The following is a 26,176-nucleotide window of genomic DNA, read 5'->3' as shown; positions in this document are numbered from 1 at the left end:
ATCCACTGTCATTGATCCAACTCCATGGGTTTTACTGGTGAATCAATGTTGTAGAAGATGATGGTGTTTCCACGTTCACTACGGAGCCTCCGAACGTCCAAATGGGTCATATGTGATGACCATGAAAAGATGACAAAGTACATTTTACACAAATTATTGACATGTGTTGATAGGATTAGTGGCTCTAAAGTTATTAAACATTTTATATCAGTGGATACTTGACATTACTTTTAACCATAAAAGTAATCCACAGATGCATGACATCCATTATGATGGATTTTTTTTTTTTTTTTTTTTAACTCTTTGTATTGAAATTAGAACAATGACAGTATAAAAAAAAGTCATATACAGTATCCAATACATGCGGTAAAATAACTACATTATCTTTTAGTGAAAATTTGAATTTCTCCAAATGTAAGTATTGCATAATGTCATTCAACAGAGCCGATGGACTGTTTTTTATTATAGGTTTCCAACGTTTAAGTGAAATGCTGTGTTTCATGTGTCCTCCATGTACTGGAAGGTGATTTGTGAATGTGTTAAGATTCAAAGTATTTATTGTCATGTGTTCAGTAAAGAAACAGGTTTCTCTCTACAATGAAACTCTTCCTTTACCGTCCACACTAAATGCCACAAAAATTTAAGATAAGTATAAAAGTATAAGTATAAAAATTGGAATAAAATAATTTAACTAGAATTTACACAACCAGAACAATGTGGTATTTAAAAATGGCATGCAAGTAAAAGAGTATAAAAAAAATACAAAAACTATAAACTACTAAGAGAAAAAAAATATATGACATAAATGTGCAACATCTGGTAAGTGTGCAAACTGTCAGAGCTAAATGGGATACAGCATGTGCAAAACTGCCTGAGATAAGTGAGAACAAGTAGTACTGGAGTTTTAACCATCAAAGCTTCTGTATTTTAATCAAAGATGTTGAAAGAGGATAAAAAAAAATACTATTTGACAGTTTTGAAGACTGGTTTGGGAGTAGTTAAATAAAAAAAAAGGAAAAAAAAAAAACAAAACACATCAGCTCATCTTTGTAAATGTGTTGTGACTCATTAAATCAGTAGCCTTGAGACAACTAACGGTGACTCAGCTTCTTTCTTGTTAATAAATTCATGTTGAGCTCAAACAATGTATAAATACGGACTTCAACCTGCAGTGAAGCCTGAGGAAGAGTACGAGTACAAGTAAACACTGCGGAAAATGGAGGAGCTGTATTTTTATAACGTAGCCTTTTGAAGAGTTGTCTGTGGAGGTTCTCATTTGCCCAGGTCATCATTGTTCTTAATAGTTCTTCTCAGTTCAACTGGAATGGTTTAGCTCTTTTGAAAACGTTTCGTCTCTCATCCAAGAGACTTCTTCAGTAGCCCTTTGAAGAGTTACATTTTTAGGAATAAGTCTTTCCTGTGTCTTCAGTTTAGGACATTTGACCATCCGTTGTATTACGACCATTGACCGCATGCAGGGTGCGATTTGTTGGAGGGGGATGGGGAGGATCAACCCCCTCCTCTGGCTTTTACACTCAACAAAAATATAAACGGACCACTTTTGTTTTTGCTCCCATTTGTCATGAGCTGAACTCAAAGATCTAAAACTTTTTCTGTGTACACACAAGGTTTATTTCTCTCAAATATTGTTCACAAATCTGTCTAAATTTGTGTTAGTGAACACTTCTTCTTTGATGAGATAATCCATCCACCTCACAGGTGTGGCATATCAAGATGCTGATTAGACAGCAGGATTTTTGCACAGGTGTGACTTAGGCTGGCCACAATAAAAGGCCACTCCAAAATGTGCAGTTTTATCACACAGCACAATACCACAGATGTCACAAGTTTTGAGGGAATATGCAATTGGCATGCTGACTTCAGGAATCTCCACCAGAGCTTTTGCCTGTGAATTGAATGTTCATTTCTCTACCATAAGCCATCTCCAAAGCTGTTTCAGAGAATTCATGAAGAAGACTGTGCGAGGAAAATGGTGGTCACACCAAATACTGACTGGTTTTCTGACCCCCCTGGACCACCCAATACAGTAAAAATGCACATTTTAGAGTGGCCTTTTATTGTGGCCAGCCTAAGGCACACCTGTGCAATAATCCTGCTGTCTAATCAGCATCTTGATATGCCACACCTGTGAGGTGGATGGATTATCTCAGCAAAGGACAAAGGAGAAGTGCTCACTAACACAGATTTAGACAAATTTATGAACAATATTTGAGAGAAATAGGCCTTTTGTGCACATAGAAAAAGTTTTAGATCTTTGAGTTCAGCTCATGAAAAATGGGAGCAAAAACAAAAGTGGGGTATTTATATTTTTGTTGAGTGTACATCCCTACCTCTGCTCATTGAATTTCCTCGGGGGGGACAACCAACCACTGTAAATAACAGGCACACTGTAAGCCCAGACTTTGTATTTACTAAAATGCTTTAATTACAATGTACTTAAATGATTTAAGTTTTATTACATTACTACAGAACATTCTACTAATTTGTAGACATAGTCGAAAGTACGAAACAGTTTAAGATGAATGGATTTAAATCTCTAATTTTAGTCATGACCACACCTTTTTATCTCCGCATTGCATTGTGGGCATTGGGCATGTTGTTGAAAATGTGTGATTTTTCTGTGCAGGGGTTCAGCGGGGTTGTAGTGTTAGTGTTCATTTGGACTTAATGTGTTTATGGTAATGTTTATTGGTCTTTTTGTGTTTGTTCTTGTATTTTTGTAGAGTTGCACCATGAGTGAGAGCCATAGGCTGAACAATGGCTTTACTGTTCATCTACAAATGTTTTAGTGCAATGTGAAACTTTAAGCCCTACCAAATTAAAAGCACTGTCTGTATTGGCTGATTACTTTGAACCAACTTTGTCTTAACTTCCAACTGTGCTACAATGTAATATGTTGAATAATTTTACAAAGCAATTTATATTGCAATACATTAAATTTAAATCAACTTGGAATTGGATACAATGAACTGATGATATTAAGTCTAATGATTATGCAAAGCAATTGACTAGTGATGGGACTTTTGGCTCTTTGAAGGGAGTCGTTCACTGAAAAGAGCCGTTCAAAAGACTCGCTCTTTTACGGTTTTTGCATTATTTTGAAACACCAATGTTTTAATGACTAAATAGGCTACATGTGATGGTTGACATTACATTTTAAAGGTGTTTAATTGGTGCGGCAGTAAATATCATCTTACCGTAAAAAAGAATAGTTAGTTCAAATGTGTGGGGTGAATCCATGACATGAGAGGTGACATTTGGCAAATGCTGGAATTTGACAAGACACTGTACATTATGTGGACTAGTCTGTAGCCTACAAAAGAAGAAGAAAATAAAACATTTTCTTATGAAATAACATTTTTCTTTGGCTCATTACTCACAGGTGGTCACTCACTCATTCTCAGACTTTTCTCTGGTTTCAACCAGTCTTCCAGCTCCGCCTCCTCCAGTACGCTCACCTCATGCTTCAAACTGTTGTTTTTTTCTAACGTCTTGCCATGAGACATGCACAAGTACTCTTTTTTTTCTGCTCAAACATTCTCCTCTTTGCCCAATGCCTCCCCAGTGACGCTAAATTGACAGGCAATCGGACACTCCCTCCTTAAAAAAAATAAAATGAAAATAAATGAACGGCTCTTTACAAAGACTCGTTTCCCATCGTTCATTTCAAAGAGCCGTTCAAAAGATTCAATTCATTCGTGAACGTCACATCACTACAGTTGACATTGCAACAAATTTTAAGTTAAATGAACTTGGCATTTATTGTGTTGTACTTAAAATAGCAATTCCATTCAAATCAAGCATTTAAGTTTAATACACTCAAGTTTTCATTACTCATGACTTAAATTTTTTAAGGCAGCGAGTTACCTCTGATTTTTTAAGTAAACTCAACTTATCCGGTCTTACAGTGCAGGCTGTGACAGTTTTCTTCCACCTATATCCTACATTACTGGCACTAACGTTCACCTGAACCAAACTGTCAGCAGTCTCAGATTTTGTGAACGTCCCCATGGACTGGGGGGCAGTAAAGGGGGGGTTAAACATTACAAATTCATTGGGCCCAGGATTTGTGCATCCAGCATTTGGATACAGGTTAGAAGTTGTGAAAATTCATGTAAGATCCGCTGTAGAACAAAGGAATAGAACCTGGGAGTTGAACGTTGTGTTTCACACCAGTGTTAGTTATGTTAGTTATGGGCCACACCCCCACGTATATAACACCCCCCCCCCCCCCCCCAGTTTTTTTGACAAATCACACTCTGACCGCATGGATGGAGTGGACATACTGACCATGCAGTTGGTTTCTGGAATATTGTTTTGACGTCTTTTGCTGTTGCCATTTTGTCTTTTCTGAGCCAGGATTAGCCAAATTGTGACAAAAAGGTGGAGCTACGAAAAGAAAAGGGATGATGGCTAAATTAAAATTGATGTTAGTCTTTGATCACACATGGAAAAAAAGGGAACTTCATGAAATATTTGCATAAGAAATTAATTTGATGGTCATGTTCATCTAAGTTCTGAAGTTCCCAAATCATTCTCTGACTCCAGCTTTGAGACCAGATATCATTCTCCTTTCTGAGTCTGTCAAACAAGTGGTTCTGTTGGAACAAAAGTACATCCAGAACCACTGCTTGGAAGAGGCTTTTGAAAAGAAGCTCCCCAAATTTGAAGATGTGCAAGATGTCTCCAAGGAGACATTGGATGCAGGAACTGTGCAGTTTAATTCCCTGAGCAGAACTTCCAGTTTGTTACATATTGAAGGCACAAAGAGGAGTTCCTTCGGCAGTATCACCCTAGTGGTTGGAGGATTCTGAGGCTGGCTGTGGATCAGAAGTCGGACAAAGTGGTGTCAAACAGATGGTGCTGTGGTGAAGTGGTCAGCACTAATGCTTTACAAGGCTCCACGTTGGATCCCAAGTTGGACCAGGGCTTCTCTTAGTGGAGTTTGCCTGTTCTCTCCTCACCCTATGGCCTTCCTCCAGGTTTCACTCCATCCACCAGGTCATCGTCTTACTGGAAAATGAATGTTCTCCCACATCGGAGTTCTCTTGCAGACTGAAGTTTTTTTTTTTTTTTTTTTTTTTTATTCTTATGTTGTCCAATCAGTACCCTTAACCAAGGTACTAATGAACATCTGGACCTGAGGTTGGTCCCTGAGCACATTCAGTGATAGATTTCTGTGCATTTCTGTATTGTTTTAAATGCCACTGATCCTGTGGTGTTATCCTGTCTGTTTCTAAATACATCATCACCTTTCACCCTTTATAAATAGTATTCATTGAGTGTCTAATTATACTCAAGGACATTGAAACAGCCAGTTGAAGAGAAAAGACTTAAACCTGCTGTGAAATCGGAAAGGTTTGTTCATATTTTATTCCTATTTGATGACTTAAGAGCAAAAACTATTTGATCAAACGTCTTGAATTTCTGAGTTTTTTCAAGCTGAGTGATTAAAAAAAAAAGAAATTATTTTTCATGAATAAAACCTCTCATAAAGCAAAAGGGCAGAAGAGAAAGTTTTGTTTTTCTTGCCACTTTCTGACCTCATTCCAACTAAACACAAAACTCCCACTAAACTGTTTTTCTGCTAGTGTTGAACTCCATGTGAACACAAACACATCTTCCATCTTTCATTCCTTCCACTACCGTCCTTGTACAAGTTAGTGCTGTGATATTTGCTCGCACATCTGTTGATAAAAGCAGAAGTTTTTCTCTGTCTTTGACCAGACTTTATTTTGGACATCTGTACTTCAGCCTGAAAAACTGTCCTAGATCCGTCCAATAAAACGTAAACAACATCTACTATACGTCTTAATAAGAAAAGGATGCATTCAGAATACAGCTTAATCAGCCTTTTTCATAGTATTTTTTTTTATAAAATCCACCATGTCAATGAACATATTTATGCAAGATATACTGAAATATTAATACATCTACTGTATAAATGGACAGAAACCCCATATACAGTTGTGGAAAAAATTATTAGACCACCCTTGTTTTCTTCAGTTTCTTGTTCATTTTAATGCCTGGTACAACTAAAGGTACATTTGTTTGGACAAATATAATCATAACAAAAATGGCTCATAAGAGTTTAACTTAAGAGCTGATATCTAGGATGGGGTTTTAGATCTCATCCTGACTTCAGTAGACGTTCTGTCAGAGGTTTTTGAAGGTCTTCCTCTTTGCTATCACCTTGGACTTGGTTCCTGGAGGATTTTCCGGGTTTCCTCTGTATGGTTGTTTTAAGGCCTTTATCTGAATGTGTAAAGTGTCTTCAGATAATCATGTTTTATAAATGCTACTGTATGGATAAAACTGGACTGAGCTGAATTTAGATTTAGGTTAGTTTGGCTCATGGGATGGGCTCTGCCTGAATAATACTGACTGGGTGAATATTTCTTATAATCTACATCGGTACTTGGCTTGCTTGTCATGTGATATCTGCAGGCATTTAGTCATATTTTCATAAACTTTATCTACAGTTTTTAAGCAAATCAAACTCCGTTTTATAGCCACTCAATCAATGGTAAAAACTAATTAAAACTAACTGAATTAGAGAAAAAAAAGTCAAAACCAAATAAAACTAAACTATAATTAAAAACCCAAAACCATTATAACCTTGGTTCACATACTCTTCCTGCAAAAACTACAGCTATATTTGATTTAATCGTTAACACAAAAATCTTTTTAAATAAACAACTTTGCATTGTATTGTCACTTACAGTTTTTTTATGTTGCAATTTTACAACTTTTTGGTGTTAATTCTACAGTCATTTTTTACTGTGTAGATAGATAGATAGATAGATAGATAGATAGATAGATAGATAGATAGATAGATAGATGTTAATCTATATATGTTTATTAGCCTTTTGTACACATTCAGGTACATAGGAGTTATAATAATAATGGATTAGATTTCTATAGTGCTTTTCAAGGCACCCACAGTGCTTTAAATTATTGATCCATTATTCATTTACTCACACATTCACACTCTGGTGGTGGTAAACTACATTTGTAGGCTGACTGAAGCATGGCTGCCAATTCACGCCAAACGGCCCCTCCAAACACCACCGAACATTCATGTGTATTCAGTGTGTGTGACACTGGGTGGGTGAAGAGTCTTGCCCAAAGACACAAGGGCACATGACTAGGAGAGAGCAGGATCCGAACCGCCAACCCTTTGGTTATTGGACGACCTGCTCTACCTCCTGAGCCACGGCTGCAGAGGTCTGTCAAAGTGCAAGTATAAAGTATAAAATATATAAAAATCTAAAAGCAGTGTAAAAACATCTAAAAGACAACAATAGCACAGTGATTTGTATAAATATCTAAAGACAATAGGTTAATGTTGAGCTTAAGTAGCTCCCCAGCTGTCTGGACACAAGCAGAGGTGTAGGATGTTGAAAAACACGAAACACTCATTGATTCCATGAGCGTCATTGAAGGTGTGTCCAGAAGTATTTGCATATGTACAAACCTTCAAATGTCTGCAAACACAACACCTGTTGAAGTCTACGCTCAAAGAAGCATCTGTCCTCTGTGGTGTCAAACCAAGGGTCTAAGGACAGACTACGAGCAGATCTTTGATTTGTGATAAAGGGCTGGGTGAGTCAAACCAAACTGCACAAAGTGAATCTAAATAAAGGCGTCCTTTGCCACTGTCAAAATATCCTCCTGTAAAAGCTTAAGCTGTTATGTTCAGAGTTCAGAACATGTTCCGTACAGCTTGTTCTACAGTGAAACTACCCGTATGCACATTTTAAAAGACAATCCAGAGCCTTAAAATGATCAGTTAGATGTAAAAACCTCCCATTTCCCATCATAAATGGAGTTGGCCTTCAGATTGTTCTTTTTTGTCTTTTTTATGAGTGGTTCTTATTAGTGCATGACATTCTTACTCTGACTTTTTTTTTTATTGTTTTATGGTTGGATTTTTTTTTTTTTTTTGCCTGGTTTAAAGAGATGTTCTTACACTGAAAAACCCACTTCATGATTCACTGATCTGCTGCAGTTATACACTCAGCGCCATTATGAGTCCAGTCCCACTTTCTGTTTGTTTGTTTGTTTCATTGTTTCAGCTAAAATATGGTAATTGCTTGATGGCAGCCGTCCCAGATCTGGATTACAAACAAAATCTAATTAATTGCTCGTCGGAGGCTTCCATTCATTTATATTTGACAGGTCCATCAGACAACCAAAAGAGTGTGAGAGGAGAGGTAATAAATGCCAGGTTTTTCTGCATTTACTGTCTTTGCCATGGACTTTGTTGGTGTTGTTTGGTTTCTCCGGTGTCTCGAAGTCACAGGAGATACATGTCCATTAGCCTCTGACTCCTTTGAGCAGGATCAGTTTGCCATTTGATGCTTGGCATTGTACAGGAGAGCTATTCCTCTGCGGTGCCTCGAGGCAGCCTCCCAGCCTTTGAAATTGCATTTCAAACATTTTGTTTAAAGCTTTGACAGGACACATCTTCAGCGCTCGCTGCTCACACGGCTCCCGTGCAGACGGACGGACTCCTGTAAATGAAGTAAAAAGCCTCAGTGACATGCAGCATTACTCATTCTCACTGAGAGGGTTTTATCATTTTGTGTCGAGGCCTGTTTGTCTGACACTTAGACCTGGGCAGGTCTCACAGGAGTCAACAGGCAGGAGGCAAAACAGGAGAGCAGCCTCGGGTTCTGTTGGTTCTTGGTTTTATTTTAGGTTCACTCTTAGTTTTGGTTTGAGGAACTGGGTAGGGTTAGGTTAGTTTTTGCTTTTCCACCAAAAATTGCACAATAATAGTTGATACTGTGTCCTTATATATATAACGCTTATATGTAAATAAACTGTCTTCTTTCTTATTTTATGCACAACCAGAGTCAGAATCAGAATTGCCTTTATTGTCATTTGACAGCACAGTAGTTCATCAAACGAAATTAAGATAAACTCTGTTGGAAACCACAAATAGAATATATCAAACGCAAAATGTCCAAAGCTGTTGCGATTCTTTATAAAACTCGAGACTTGTTAAGCAAAAAATGTTTGCATATGTTGTATTGTTCACTTGTAATGCCATATATGTCATACTGTGTGGAAATATGGGGCAATGTGTATAAGACTAATTTAGACCCAATAATTAAACTCCAAAAAAAAGCTATTAGAGTCATAAACAAAGCTGGTTATCTCCAATCAAGTAATCCACTTTTTGTAGAATCTGGTTTACTAAAATTTCTTGACATTGTATATTTAAAAACAATGGGATTTATGTTTCGCGTTAAAAGTAAACACCTTCCTTTTTGTATTCAGAAAATGTTTACGTTAAGAGAAGGACATTATAATTTAAGAGGGATGTTTGTGTTTGAAAAATGTAAAGTAAGAACAAATGTTAAATATCACAGTGTTTCAGTTATTGGTGTCAAGCTATGGAACGAACTGAAGGATGAAGTGAAATTGTGTAGCTCACTGTTGAGTTTCAAAAAGAATTTAATTGGTCAAATTATGAAGGGCTATGAAAGTAATATGATTACAAAATAACTTATTACACTGAATGTAGTATAATTTAAGTTTAAGTATTTATCTGCTGCAACTTAAGGTGTGGACATGGACTAAGGATGTAAATAGGAGAAGCAGAAATAAGCCTCCGGCTTCAGCTTCTTCCTTTTTCAGTTACAAAATGTGTTAATTTTATGTTTGTTTGTTTTTTTTAAATATGTAGGTGTTTTGTTTTGTTGTTTTTTTTTTATATGTATGTGTTTTGTATTTTGTATTTAACTGAAATAAACATTCATTCATTCATTCTTTCAAGATCGATGATTAGGGACATCGAGCTGCTGCAACTCCAGTCACGCCGCCACAGAACCCTTTCTTTGAAATTTGCAGTGACGAACAGAGAGGATAATTCAAGCACATACATAAGACATATCGGTTCTGCAATATGATATTTCATTTCACAGTACTGTATCAATATTAAAAAGTACTGTATCGATATTTTTAGGTATTTATTCCAATGCAGATATTGTGGAGGTTCGTTTTTTGTTGTTTATGTTTTATTTATTATTATTTAACAGTCTTTTATTAAAAAAATGTTAGTTCCTTTGCTGGGATTGCACAAAAATAATGTTATGATGTTAGTTACGAACTAACAGAATATGAACATTTGAACAGGACCCACAATTGGTACCAGTGCCCCTGACTAAGTGTTACATATTTTAATAATAATAATAATAATAATAATAATAATAATAATAATAATAATAATAATAATAATAATACATCACACTTATATAGCACTTTTTTTGGACACTCAAAGGTAAGATGAATTGGAAAACATATGACCAAAGTGCTGGTTTGCTGATGTTTTCAAAGTATATGATAAAGTGTTATTACACATATATTGGTTTATGTACATTTATATGATAGATTTATAAATCTAACATTAGATAGAACCTTTAAAGTGAATGTATTGACATGTGCAGACAGTGTTTTGAAGTAGACCTGGCAGCTCTGACACAAATATTCCTTTGGTGTTAAACCAATTCTCTCATTAATTCTCAAATTTCACATTTTGACTCAAGACTGTATCTTGGAAACTTCAGCCAACAAGTATTTAGGACTGGATTTCTCTTTGTTGGTGACTCACATATGGTAAAATTTCACTACATTTACTCTGGAAGCATGTTATTTGTAGACCAGTATAATGATGATGATAATAATAATAATAATAATAATAATAATAATGATAATAATAATAATAATAATAATAATAATAATAATAATAATAATAATAATAAAAGTTTATTTATATAGCAGTTTTTGCAGAAAGATTTAACAAAGTGCTTTACAATAAAATCAGAAATAAAATACAATGGCTAAAAAACAACACTACAGACACAGGCATAAATATATAAAAATATAAAAGCAAATGATCATAAAACTCACCCCTAACTAAAAGCCTGTCGAAACAAGAAGGTCTTCAGTTGCTATTTAAAACACTCAGTGGAGTTTAAAGTATGAAATGTATCTCTTATTATTTCTTGTATTTGTAATTTACCAGAGTCACAGCTTCTACCGACTAAGAATTCCTTGTATCTGTTTACGTACTTGACAAATAACGATTCTGATATAGATTTTTTTTTTTTACTGTTTGACATTTTTAGGTATTATGAGGAAAACCTGTGTGAGGCAGAGCTGAAGATGCCGAGATGTTCCTTGGGAGGATTATTTTGGTTTATATCATTACAAATACAACCTTTACAAATCACTACAGACTCTCAACAAGATATAAATATTTTTTTCTATTTATGCTAGTTTCCCAAATCAGTAAAAAAAAAAAAAAAAAAAAAAAGAAAGAAAGAAAAAGTGTTTGCAGCTGCTTACTCTGGCAGTATTTACTTTCTGTAAAATGTAAGTTAGACATTAAAACGCAGGAGTTTCTTGGATAATATAAGTACATTGTGGATTATTTTCTGTTATCAGACTATAAATACTATAATACCCATGAGCCTCAGCTAATCAGGCTCTGACAGTCAGAGGCGCAAATTCAGAAAGCCATCGAGGTGCTTAATTCAACAAACACTGACACAGAATCTGAAGGTGAACAGAAACAACCTCGACTAAACACTGTTCATTTTTCAGATCACATATTCTGTTCACGCAAACTTTTGTATTAAATGTTTGGTGTCAAAATGCTGATTACATTGGATTAGATTCAACCTTATTATCAATCTGCAAACGACGGCGCTGATGAAATACTGTTCACATCTAACCGAAGTAAATTAAACTCGCAATAATAATCGGTACATGTATAAATAATTAAAAACGCTAACCTGCCATTTTATTAGGTACACCTCTTCAACTGCTCGTTAAAGCCAATCTTGAATTGGTCAAGTCACATGGTAATAACTCTACATATTTAGGCATGTAGACGATCAGGTGAAGGTCAAACCGAGAGTTAGAACTGTGAAGAAAGATGATTCAAGTGGCTTTGAATGTGGTTGTTGCCATGAGTATTTCCTAAACTGCTGATCCACTGGGATTTTCACCCAAAACTAGGGTTCACAGAGAATAGCAGCGAAAAAGCATTGTTGAAGTCAGAGGTCAGTAGAGAATAGTCAGACTGGTTCCAGGTAATGAAAGCCATTTGTAACTCAGATAAGCACTGGTTCCCAAAGAGGTTCGCAGAAGAACATCTCTGAATATACAACATATAAGTCCTGGAAGCAGATGGGCTTCAGTTGGCTAAGAACAGGAAATAGAGGCTGTGATTCAGGCCCAGTTTACACAACAACGCTCCTGGGCGCAAACAACAAAATATTTTATTAGATGTGTCTTTCGTTTAGATGGTAACAGCGTTTTTGGGGGGTTGAAAATGCAAAAAAATGAAACCACCCTCCAGCCTATATTACAATATTATTATATTCTGTATATTACAAATTAAGTCTGCAGTACATTACAAATGGTGCTAACAGCTCAATGCTAACAGGATGTCTTTGCACCTTGTTGCTAACATTAGTCATCGTTTCTACAGCTTTTCTCTTTAGTCACCGATCCATTGTTACCGCCGCTAGGAGGTATTGTGATCGCTTTGCTTTGTGTGTTTGCTTGTTTATTTGTTTGTTAGCAAGATAACTAAAAAAGTTATGGATGGATTTTCATGAAATTTTCAGGAAATGTTGATACTGGCACAAGGAAGAAATTATTAAATTTTGGTGGTGATCCGGGGGGGGCCAGATCCATCTTGGCGGAGGTCTGCGTTCTCAGAGTGCTTTTCTTGTTGTATTTTACAACTGTTCAAGTCACTCTTCATTTTGTTTTGTTTCGTTTCACTCTTCGTTTCTGATTAGTTAGCTATTCTACTTCATTTCCACCTATGACAATAGGCAACCTAGGCACGCAAAATGTGGGTTTGCATAGACAAATTCAATAAAAGTCTCCTCTTAGGCTTATTTAGGCTACATTTGATTCGCTTTTAATTTAGAAAACAATTATCTGTACACATAACTTTGCTTTGGAAGTCAGGTAAGGGTGATTTTTTTTTTTTTTTTTGACATCCTCTTGCGGACCACTTGGGGGAGCTCACAGACCACCAGGACCACATTTTGAGTATAACTGGTCTAAAGGGTTGAAAACGCACAACTGTATTTTCTCGGCGTGTAGAGTTGACATCACAGGCACACGCCAGTACAGGAAAACAACGTTTTGGATTATTTCCCTGCGATAGACCCTCAAGTGGTGTTTAGCAGTAACTCCACCTCCTCATCTGTCCAGACAAAATTGTCAGTTTTTGTGCGTCACTTCGCCATGTTCTGTTTCCTGTTTTATGATTTCATTTCATGCTAGGAGAGAACAGGAAGAGAAGTAGAAAGGTTTGTTAAGGTCTTTTGTGTTCGTTGATTGGAAGCTCCAAAGATGACTTCAGGATGTGTGTTGGTCTCAGTTGAGAATTTATTCTGATTTCACGTAAAATACAAAAATCAGCACTGGTCTCTCAAGGCAAAAGCTCATGCAGAAACTTGAGTCACCAAAAGCCCCGTGTTCTGGGTCTGGTTGACGATATCTTCTCAGGACTCCACCCCGAACGATAGGTTGGACTTTTTGCAACATGATCCAACTCTGTCTTCTAATTGGACCTCACCTATTGATGTGACTTGCCAACCGTCAGTTCACGCCTTGCTACTGGGATGTGCTACGCAAAATGTTCTGACTGTAGTGTTAGACGTGTATCTATTGCAGTGCAAGGTTTCAGCCTCTGTAGCCACAACATCTCCTGTGAGCAGAACTGACCATGAATTTATCAGTGGTGATGTTCATGAATTTACTTTGAGGTCAAATGCCAGAATACAACACTAGTAATTGATGCATGGTATGCAACGTAACACTATAATTATTCTTCAGGTTCTTCGCAGGCGCTTGTCTTGATGGTGGTGATCCCACCTGCTGTGCATACTACATCAATAAATAGGAAATTTCACACACTTCTGCATGTCCGTTTGCATGCAGATTTCACCCCCAAAATGCATGTCTAAACGTGGAATTAAAAGTGAGAATGCAACGCCACTTGCATTTTCAGTTCAGGTCGTTACAGTCTAAACGTAGCTTCAGATCGATTCACTGAAACCGAGCAAAAGATTAGAAAACATTGCCTGGTTGGGATAAGACTCTTTCAGATGTAAACCTGGAAGCAGATCCATCCTGCCTTGTATTGACACTTCAGCCTGGTGAGGACTTATTGGTATGGGGGATATTTACCCCCACCAGGAGGTATTGTGATCGCTTTGCTTTGTGTGTTTGCGTGCATGTTTGTTTGTTTGTTTGTTTGTTAGCAAGATAACTCAAAACGTTATTTTCATGAAATTTTCAGGAAATGTTGATACTGGCACAAGGAAGAAATGATTAAATTTTGGTGGTGATTGGGGGTGGGGATAGGGGGGCATGGGGGCCCACTGATCTGCCTTGGCGGAGGTCTGTGCTCTCTGAGTGCTCTTCTTGTTTTTGTTGTTATTGCTGACAACATCCATCCCTGTATGCCCACTGACCATTCTTCTGATGGATGCTTGAACATGCCATTGTTTTGACTCTATTGAAAAGGCCTCCAGTCATCAGATCTCAGCCTAGCAGAGCACCTTTGGGATGTGGTGGAGTCGGAAACATCCATTATCGGATATGCAGCTGACAATGCACTACAAATGTGTTACAATGATATGTCAATATTCCTCAAAACCTCTGAGGAATGTTTCCAGCACCTTGTTGATTTTATGCCATGAAAAAATAAAGCAGTTCTGAGGGTAAAAGGAAGTTCAATGTGGTATTTGCACAGTGTACCTAATAAAGTGGCCAGTGAGTGTATACATAAGTTTTGTGCAGTGGGGTTGAAAACATACAGTTGGTTGTGTATACAAGTGAAATCAGGTTCTTCTTTAAGAGCCACAGTTCTCTAAAGTAGTGTAACAACCACCTCTATGAATATTTTAGCATGTGATCAGTGTAAGAAAGTTACGTGTGTATTATTACTGAGAGTGTGTGTGTGGTGCTGTCCATGGTGCTGAAACTGCACAAGCATCAGTGCTCATGTCTGATTTACTGCAAAAAAGTTTTGTTTGACTGTTCAGATAATTTTTTAATGTGGCAAATAGCACATGCTAGTGTGAACTGGTGAAGGTCCTAAAGTGAGCCACGGTCATACATATTTTATTTGAGCATTTTACTTTTGTACATGTTTAAGGTTGAGCTTAGATGAGATGAGGTGATCCTTTATTAGACCCAAAGCAGGGAAATTTGCAGTGTTATAGTAACATAGGAATTATGAATTAAAGTAAGAAATATAAAATGTATAAAAAAATAAATAAATAAATGTAGCTCTCAGCAGAAACAGTAATAATAAATAGAAACATGTGTACAGAAAGTAAATGTAGTAGAGAGTGTGGTCTGCTTTTATATAATCTGAGCCATTCCCTCCAGTAAAGAGATGAGATGAATATATCAGTGTAGAACAGTGTTCCTCAAACTGTGGGGCGGCCCCCCCTGGGGGCGCGAAGGCTTTCCAGGAGGGGCATGGGATCATTCCTAGGTGTTTTGTTTTTTTTTCTTCAGGTTAGAACATGTATCAGGTGGAACTAATGTTTTAGCGTTGGAGCACCCTGGACTCATGTTAGGGACGTACAACAAACAAATCTACTGCCATAGTGATCTGTCACTAGACTAGACCAAGAGTTTAGGTTTGGAGAATGGACAAGGATTGGACTGGAAAAGAAAAATGTGCAATGTTTCTGGTTTTGCACAGTTTGTACAGATTGCACTTTAATGTTCTGAGATGTGCAACGGAAACAGGCTCATTGCAGCCACTGATATTGTTAAAATGTTCATCTTTGTTACCAAAATTTGTTCGTTGTTCTACAAAAAAATGTATCTTATTGTCATAGTTGTAAGATAATTACACATTTTCTATTTTTATTTGGAAAAATGATGTCTCAGGGAGCACTCTTGTTGAGGTCATTTTTATTGTTCAATCAAAAATCGAAGTTATTTTTAATTTGCACAACAAATTATTCAAGGAAAAGCCAAAAGTATTCTTACGATATTGATGTTTCTTTAAACAAAAGATATAATTGCACCACAGGTACAATGTTGTTGGGGTTGAGGGGGGCTTGGAGATTTTTCGTGCTCCAAAGGGGGGCCTGACAGAAAAAGATTGAGAACCACTGGTCTAGAATAACGGTAAAATTGCATATGTTCTGATCTGGTACAAATCTTCGAGTTCATACAGAATCTGGACACCGTAGACATGCTCCCTCCACGAATGTCTAGGAATTCCATATTTTGTACGAACTGAAAGACTTGTGCAAACCCATCGTTCATAAGAACCTTGTGACCTAGGCATTAGCACTCTGTCCTTGAAAATGGCAATATCCAGTCTCAGAAAATGAAAAAAAACAGCCATTTTTGGTCCGTTTTTCCATATCTGTCATGTAGTAACTTCCTTTTGTATTATTAGAAAGAAAAAATGAAAATCAATCAGTTTTTTAAATTTGGTTTTTCTGTTTTGACACTGAAAAAGAAAAATGCCTTAAAATTCAGTTTTAATTCTTGTATTTTAAAACAAAAATCCATTAACCACTAGTTTTCGTATTGTTTCTGAAAAGAAAATGCAATTACCAAAAGATACACTGACCTATGAGACACCTCCTGTTGAACTTGGTTTTGGACTGTAATAGTTTTGTCTTAGAAGCCGTCACTTTATTTAATAGTAACAGAACTGGTCATAGATGCTCGGATAAGAAAGACACTATGGCACAAAAACACTAAAATCAAAGAGTTCATAGAAATGGTTATAAAATCAAACTAAGACAAAGTGTAATCTCTAAAGGCGATGGAAAAAAAAAAACATTACCCAGTCTAAAATCTGTTGTTTTATTTTTGATATTCTTCTTCTTTTTTTTTTTTCCTCCACCGCCATCTGCTGAAACCTTGAAATTAACCGGTGACCCCCTTGGTGTACAGAGCCTCAGGTTGAGAACCACTGATCTAAATAATAGTCATCTGAACACCTGAGAGCTTCCGCCTGTGCAAAGCTTTGTAAATATAAGAACTGAGACAGCGCAGTAATGAGTGCATTAATGCTCGCTGCTGTGATGTGACGTTCAGCAGGGTCGCAGCCTCAGGGAGGAAGAGCGTCAGAGCTGTTTTTAACTTTAACGTCTTGTGTTTTTGCAAAAGAAGAGAAGCTTCTAAATGGGACCTATCCGCCTAGTTTAATGTGTATTTTTGAGCAATGAATTATAAGAATTAGATTATGGTAAAACAATAAATCATGATGCATTTGCACATAAATATATAATATCACATTTCCACATCGTTCCATAATATGATGGTTATTACAAAAAATGTGGGTACTATATATTTATCCCACCCCCAAAGTGGAGGCAGGGAGTATTGGTTTTGGTTCACTTTATTTCTTTGTTTATTTGTTAACACTTCAGCAGCAAAACTATTGGCTGAATTCATACCAGACTGGGTTTATAGATAGCCAGTGACCCAGAATAGATGTGATTTTATTTTGGGAAAAGTAGGTCAAGTTCAATTTTTTTCTGAATTAAAAAGACAAAAAAAAAAATCCCCATTTACTTATAATGGCCGAAATCTGTCTATGCTGTCTATGTCTTTGCTGACATCAGCACATGCATAGACATGATGACATCAGCTGGATCAATGCCAAAATAAGCTACAATACGTGCGAGGGGTGGGGTTTGTTGGAATTTGTTTTGCATAAATTTAACCCGAAAAGGCCCAGCGCTACTTCTGTGTCAGTTGCCAATTCATTTTCTCTAAATCTAACTGAAAAAGAAAAATGCCTTGAAGTTCAATTTTAATTCTTGTATTTTGAAACAAAAGTCAATTAACCACTAGTTTTTCGATTGTTTCTGAAAAGAAAATGCAATTACCAAAAGATACACTGACCTATGAGACGCCTCCTGTTGAACTGGATTTTGGACTGCGATAAACTGTCACTTTATTTAACAGCAACAAGATGCTCGGATATGAAAGACACTGTGGCACAAAAGCACTAAAATCAAAGCGTTTATAGAAGTGGTTATAAAATCAAACTAAGACAAAGTGTCATCTCTAAAGGTGATGGAAAAAACCATTACCCAGTCTAAAATCTGTTGTTTTATTTTTGATATTATTCTGTTTTTTTTTTCTCCACCGCCATCGACCGACACATTGAAATTAGTGATTTATCACCATTTATTATAATATTATTTTCTGTACTTTGTATTTTATCTGTATAAATCACATATATTCCTATATTTAATTTACTGATCTTAACGTGTGTGTGACAGACTGCAGTGGGACAAAAAATAGTGAATGGTTGGATGTGAATGAATTTTTTATATAGATGGAGACATTGAAATGCATTTTTTACTGCTTTTGTATGTTGTAGTTTTTATTAATGTCTGTTTTTTTTAATGATATCATCAGCCTGCCCGGGGACTACAGGTGGAAATTGACATTAATGCTACAACCTGGCACACTACATCTGTGCTTTTTAAGGTTAATGTATATTGTGCATTGTCCCTGTGTAAAATAAATAAAATGAAAATGAAGACGTTCATAAAAGTTCAGATTAAAGTTGAGGGTTATTATACCAAAAACAGAGAAAACTGCAGAAAAAGTGACTTTTTCAGTAAAATCTGTCATTAACTGAACATAAAACACCACTGTCATTGATCCAACTCCATGGGTTTTACTGGTGAATCAATGTTGTAGAAGATGACGGTGTTTCCACGGTAACTAAGCCTCTGGACATCCAAATGGGTCATATCTGATGACCAAGAAAAGATGACAAACTGTATTTTACACCAATTATTTACATGGATTAATATGATTAGTAGATCAACATGTATTAAACAGTTTAGATCAACTGATGGTTTTGGTTAGTGATGGATGTTTGGGTCTGTATGAGTTCAGCTTATTTATGGTCTTTTTTTCAGTCACCACACTCAATACAGAAAAACACAGCAATATGTTTTAAAGGGATCAGTGCAATGACAGAGTGTGTGTGTCTGTGTGCGTCAGTGTGCGTCTTTGTGTGTGTGTGTGTGTGTGTGTGTGTGTGTGTGTTTTTTGCTTTTGCCCATTTATTTTATCTACAGCATTTATTTTTGCTGTTTTTATTTGAATTTGTATTTTCATAGTAGGTTTTAAATGATGCAGAGATTAGATGGCACTTTTGACACAATGACAATAAATATATTCTATTCTATACTTCTGTTCTGTTCTTTTCTATTCTATTCTATTCTATTCTACGTATTCTATTCTATACTTCTATTCTGTTCTTTTCTATTCTATTCTATTCTATTCTATACTTCTGTTCTTTTCTATTCTATTCTATTCTGTTATGTTCTTTTCTATTCTAGTCTGTTCTATACTTCTATTCTGTTCTATTCTATTCTATTCTATTCTATACTTCTATTCTGTTCTTTCTATTCTGTTCTTTTTTATTCTATTCTATTCAATTCGATTATATTCTATTCTATACTTCTATTCTGTTCTTTTCTATTCTATTCTATTCTATTCTGTTCTTTTCTATTCTAGTCTGTTCTATCCTATACTTCTATTCTATTCTATTCTATTCTATTCTATTCTATTCTATTCTTTTCTTTTCTTTTCTTTTCTTTTCTTTTCTTTTCTTTTCTATTCTATTCTATTCTATTCTGTTCTGTTCTATTCTAGTCTGTTCTAATCTATACTTGTATTCTGTTCTATGCTATTCTATTCTTTTTTTTTCTTTTCTTTTCTATTCTATTCTATACTTCTGTTCTTTTCTGTTCTAGTCTGTTCTATTCTATACTTGTATTCTATTCTATTCTATTCTATTCTATTCTACAGTTGCCCTGAGCAAAGACAACTCCATTCGTTGACCCAGTCACAAATAAGTTTGACTTTCGACATCACATTCCTGAGTTCAGTTTCTGTATTTGTATGCATTATTATATGTTTTTTTTTTTTTGTTTTGTTTTTTTTAGTGAATTGCTGGGAAAGGCTTGAACGTGTCTATCTACAAATGTTTTCCACCTTTTGCTGGAACAGAATAGTCAGATGAAATGTGATTCCACTGATCCGTCTCCTGACTGTGTTCTCTCAGCTCCAGTCTGACGCTGCTTTGGGACACTTTTGTCAGTCAAACATCATCACATTGCAAAGAGACAAGTGTCACAAGAGCTGAGCATAAAAAGGCGGAAAAAAGGCAGATGTGTGTTGAAATAAAAGGAGGGTGAGGCGGGATCGGGGCTGTCAGTGCTGTCTGTCATTTCTCAGTAGATTATAGCCTGCGGTCTGGAGCCTGAGCTGAATGACGATGGTATTATTCCGTGTGCCCCTCTAATGAGTGGCTCCCAGCAGAGCAGCTCTTTGTGAAAACCGACCAGGGCATGCCGCGGGGCGGGGGGGGGTAAACCTACATGCACGCTCTGACTTCTGATGTGGTTTTGTAACTGGTGATCCTGTGCTTGTCCTCAGCTGAACTATGCCGAGTCCAGGCTGACCCAGCTGGAGGGCTGTCACTGTGAGCGCACCTGCAGCGCCAACGGACTCGTCTACAGGGACAAGGAGCTGTGGGTGGAGCCTGAGAACTGCAGGAACTGCGCCTGTAAGGTGGGTGTCGCCCCCGCTGTCATGATCCAACACAGAATTCCTGTCCAGGGTCACCTCAAAAATGTACAGGGTTTCCCAAAAAAATGTACAGGGTGGGGAAGCAAAATTTACAATATTTTGAGGCAGGGATTGAAAGACAGTGTATGACCAATTAGTTTATTGAAAGTCATGAGAATTTATTCGCCACAAGAAAATTTACATAATAGAAAATGTTTTTATTCTATGTGTCCTCCTTCTTTCTCAATAACTGCCTTCACACACTTCCTGAAACTTGTGCAAGTGTTCCTCAAATATTCGGGTGACAACTTCTCCCATTCTTCTTTAATAGTATCTTCCAGACTTTCTGGTAATAGTTTTGCTCATAGTCATTCTCTTCTTTCCATTATAAACAGTCTTTATGGACACTCCAACTATTTTTGAAATCTCCTTTGGTGTGACGAGTGCATTCAGCAAATCACACACTCTTTGACGTTTGCTTTCCTGATTACTCATATGGGCAAAAGTTTCTGAAAAGGTATGGATAATAGTGTTAGGTATGATTATGACATCAATATATGTTTGGTTTCAAAACAATTGACGTAGTGCCTGCTGAGAAAAAACAACTAAATGTTCATTGTAAATTTTGCTTCCCCACCCTGTAAATATATAACTGGACCCAGTGTCTCCATCCACTGTCATTGATCCAACTCCACTGGTTTTACTGGTGAATCAATGTTGTAGAAGATGACTGTGTTTCTACGTTCACTTCAGAGTCTCTGAACGTCCAAATGGGTCATATCTGATGACCATGAAAAGACGACAAACTGTATTTTACACCAATTATTTACATGTAGGATTAGTGAATCAGAGGTTATTAAATATTTTACATCAGTAGATGGTTTTGGTTGCCAGTGGATGTTTGGGTCTTTATGGGTTAAAAATAGGCCCCATCACTCAGGTGTCTGTATCAGCACTTATGTTGTGATGTTCTATTGTTCCAAAATACATGTTCCTTTCACCTTATATGCGTTTTTCTTGTGTTATTATTATTATTTTTTTAGTCTTACAGACAACGAACCAAATATGGTAACTTCATTAACCTTCATTTTCAGCATGACACTAAAAAATTTTGAAAAATGTCTCAAAAGTAATAAAGTCTGAGGTACAGTTAAGGTAAATGTGTTAATAAAAGCAGTACATTCTTTTTTTTTTATTATGCTTTCATAATTGTTTTCTTTGTAACTCCAAAGTGTTCCTCAAATATTCGGGTGACAACTTCTCCCATTCTTCTTTAATAGTATCTTTAAGAAAGTCGACATTGCTGTGTGATGTTCTATTGGTACCATGTTCTAAAACGCCCCAAATAGCAGAATCCAGAGGGTTTAGATCTGGGCTAGAAGGCGGCCATAAACATGATTCCCAAAAATTGCTAAAGTTGGATTTGCAGAAATCTTGTATTTTTCTAGCTGTGTGGGCTGGAGCACCATCCTGTGTCCATACATAATTTCCATCTGGGTAGTTTGCTTTAAGCCATGGCAATACCTGGTATCTCAGAGTCTTGTAGTTAGTATTAACATTGATTTTTTCATCACCTTTGTAGAATTTTATAGGCATTTTCTTTCCATCGGAAGCCACAACACCAAAAGCCATAACTTGAGCAGGATGTTTTGTTCTGAATGTCCCCTTAACCTCAGCTTTCGATTTTGCGATAAATCTGTCATTTCTGTGGTTCAGAACAGCATCGACAGTGAAGATCTTTTCATCTGAAAAGATCGTTACAATGGAGGACTTTTTCTTGAACCATGTAATAATTTTCTTGCACCTTTCCAATCTCTTTTCCTTCATAGCTGTTGTCAACAAGTGTTTTGGTGTTCTTGTGTAAGATTTTAACTTCAAATCATATTTTACTGCATGTCTAACGGTCTTGTTGTCCACCTCAAGTTCAATTGCCATTTTTCTCATGGATTTGGTTGGATCCTTTAGGATTTTGGATTTGAGAGCTTTAACTCTTTAAGTGCCAGACAGTTAAGGGGCTAATACGCCTTAAAAGTGCCACAGAATTTGGCCGTTTTTCAGTATTTCGCGTCGTTTTTATAATATTTGAAGAATCCTGCAGGAAACCGCTCGGTAACATCCGACCGATTGCTGATTAGATTCAAAACGCACCGGACGCAGCCGATTCATTATTGATCGTAATTTGCATAATTTATAATAATAATAATAATAATAATAATAATCTTTATTTATATAGCACTTTTCATACATTAAAAACTGTAGCACAAAGTGCTTTACATATCAGTTTAAAAATCAGTACCGCCCCCCACCCACACCCACCCACTCACCCGCACACACACACACACACACACACACACATACACATGCAAACCCACATATACATGCAAACCCACAAGCTCACACATACTTAAGAAGACTGACTGAGCACGGGTAGACCAGAACAAAAATGTACAAGTAAAAGTAAAACATCAATTTAGGAGGCGCTGTCTCAGGGAGCCATCCGCACCAGGATGCAGCCGCCGACCCCGGCGACCAGGCACCAGCAACACAGCCCCGCATCCCAACTAGTGGGAGAGGGCCAACTGGGACCCCCACCCACCAGAAAGGAGCGGACCCCAGTGAGAGAAGGTGCCACAGCCCCCGGAGTCCACAGCCGCCCCCCGGCATGGAGGGCTCCCTCTGATGAAACACCGGAGAATAAGAAACATTAAAAAGATATAAAAATATTATTCGGTCGCGTGACCTCAAATTCCCATCTGATTGGTCTCAAAAGGGGGACACAGAAAGAACGTCATCGAAATGTGAGAAAGAAATGGGGGTGGATGGTTTGTTTGTACACAAATATGGCGTGTTCTCCAAAGCCGATCTGATCGGCCCGTGGCAACTTTAAAGGTTGTATTCGTAAAGCCGATTTAATCGGCCCATGGCACTGAAAGTGTTAATAAAAGCTTTTGTACGTTTTTTGTTGCTTCCTCCACTTCCAGACTTTCTCGTAATAGTTTTGCTCATAGTCATTCTCTTCTTTCCATTATAAACAGTCTTTATGGACACTCCAACCATTTTTGAAATCTCCTTTGGTGTGACGAGTGCATTCAGCAAATCACACACTCTTTGACGTTTGCTTTCCTGATTACTCATATGGGCAAAAGTTTCTGAAAAGGTATGGATAATAGTGTTAGGTATGATTATGACATCAATATATGTTTGGTTTCAAAACAACTGACGTAGTGCCTGCTGAGAAAAAACAACTAAATGTTCATTGTAAATTTTGCTTCCCCACCCTGTATACACACTTTAAATAATTGTAAAGTAGGTGTTTATACAAATTCATTTAATTTTAGTAGTAGTTTTATTTCGAGCACATAGAATCATCAGATAACAAAGAATCCTACAACATGGTCCAAAAAATTAATTAATTAGTAAATAAAATTTTTCTGCGCTCGAAAAGGAGTGGGAAGACGTATAACTTATTGACTCCCACCCCCTTTTTACAAACTAATAATCAAACTAGATCCGCTTCCTTTGCTTTGTTAACACACATTTTCCTCTGTATATTTTTACAGTAACACAAAACATCCATGCAAACCATTCATATACACTTTTTTAGTCACCTCACACACAATCAGATTTGCGTAATCAGTCGTTTTTAATACAAACTGTAATATTTACTGCATATGCACTTTAAATATTTACTCCAAATACAATGATCAATAAATATGATAGTATCTTCTTATCATGATAACCAATTAACTGCAATAGTATCTCATTTTACGCGTACTTCTATAATTTTCAAAATGTAATAGAATTTACAAACATCTTTTTTTTTTTTTTTCTTTATCTTTTTATGAGCAATGTAACAGAGCATACAAAGGAGCATAAATACAATGCATTAATTATACATTGCCTTTTTATATCATTTTTTCCCCATTCCCAATCCAACCCCAAGGCCCTCCGAGAAGGGGCAACAGCAGAAACAAGAATATCACAACAGTCTCTGAGCAGTAGAAAATCAAATAAGTACAAGCAGTATCAAATCTGTGGTGTACAAGAATATTAATTGAGCTAATGGAAATAAAAGAAAGAGAAAAAAAAAAAAAAAAAAATCATAGCTTGTAGATACCTGTGTTTACTTTTAAATATTAGACATTACCTAGATGTATCAAATGTGACAATAATTGGTAGACAGAACAAATTACAACAAAAAACAACACCACCTAAACAATAAAAAAAAACAGAGTAGGTTGGAGGTGTGAGAGATCAATCTGAAGGCAGCGTTTGTAAAGATTGAAAGTAATTTAAAAAAGATTGCCATTTATTAAAGAATTTAGTTGAGGAGCCTTGTAGTGAGAGTCTAATCTTTTCTAATTTAAGATAAAACATAACATCTTTAAGCCAAAATGAAATAGACGGGGGTTTAGGAGACTTCCACAAAAATAAGATAAGTCGTCTTGCAAGGAGGGATGTAAAAGCTATTATATCAGACTCTATTTGGTTAAGACAGGAGTCAACAGGGAGCCCAAATATCGCTATAAAAGGGTGAATATTGATATTTTTCCTAAGAATATTAGTCATGATCATAAAGTAATCACCCCAAAATTTCAGTAACTTAGGACAGGAAAAGAACATATGGGTTAAGTTGCAGGGAGATCCTTGTCACATTGGTCCACAATATTTGGATAGATTGCAGAGAGTCGAGATTTTGATAAATGGATTCTATGCAACACTTTAAACTGAATAAATTGTAAAATAGCATATGGTGTGCTGGACCGTATACTAAGGATAGCTTTATCCCATAGCTGGTCTGTGAGGTTTAAGCCTAATTCACCTTCCCAAGAAATTTGAGCTTTAGTCATCAAATCATCATCAAATGAAATTAACTGTGTGTAAATTTTTGATATAAGAGATTTCTCTTTGGGTTTCAAAGTTGGAAGATCGTCCCATGGTTGTTTGGCTGGAAGAGAAGGGAAACCTGTAAAAAGAGTGGAGGCACAGTGTCGTAGTTGGAAATAGCGAAACAAATGGTTAGCTGGTAAATTGAAATCTAACATCAGATCAGAATATGTAGAAAAGATACCATCTTTATAGAGGTCTCTGAAACATTTAATGCCTTGGTTCTGCCAAATCATAAAAGTGGAGTCCGTAAGTGAAGGGGGAAATAGATGATTTTTAGTTATAGGTATGAAGGTGGAGGTCGACAAAAATTTAAAGTGGCGCCTAAACTGAAACCAAATCTTAAAGGTGGAAAGCACCACTGGATTGTTTGTGAACTTGGAAGGATTCATCGGGAGGGAAGAGGAGAGTACGGCCAGTAAGGAAGATGAAGAGAGTGATTGAGCTTCTAATCTACACCATAATAAACCTGGGGATTGACACCAAAAAATACATTTGTGAATATGCGCTCACCAATAATTAAACAGAAGATTAGGTAAGGCGAGACCCCCACTGAACTTACATTTTTGCAGAAGCGAAAATCTCACCCTGGGAGGCTTACCACCCCACAAAAAAGTGGAAATAATCTGATCAAATGACT

General features: G+C 36.6%; 1 protein-coding gene across 1 annotated transcript in view; it reads left to right on the top strand.

Annotated features, from left to right (window-relative positions):
* The window catches only part of LOC115414140 (protein kinase C-binding protein NELL1-like), an 806,279-nt gene that overhangs the window by 279,572 nt on the left and 500,531 nt on the right, over positions 1–26,176 (top strand). Inside the window, exon 8 of the mRNA XM_030127358.1 lies at positions 20,518–20,652. Within this exon, the coding sequence (XP_029983218.1) occupies positions 20,518–20,652 (135 nt within the window). The remainder of the gene's footprint in view (positions 1–20,517; positions 20,653–26,176) is intronic.

The sequence above is a fragment of the Sphaeramia orbicularis genome, chromosome 3, assembly GCF_902148855.1.
Source record: "Sphaeramia orbicularis chromosome 3, fSphaOr1.1, whole genome shotgun sequence".
NCBI classification, from domain to species: domain Eukaryota; kingdom Metazoa; phylum Chordata; class Actinopteri; order Kurtiformes; family Apogonidae; genus Sphaeramia; species Sphaeramia orbicularis.
Note: the sequence above shows the minus strand (reverse complement) of the source record. Positions and strands in the feature narration are given on the sequence as shown.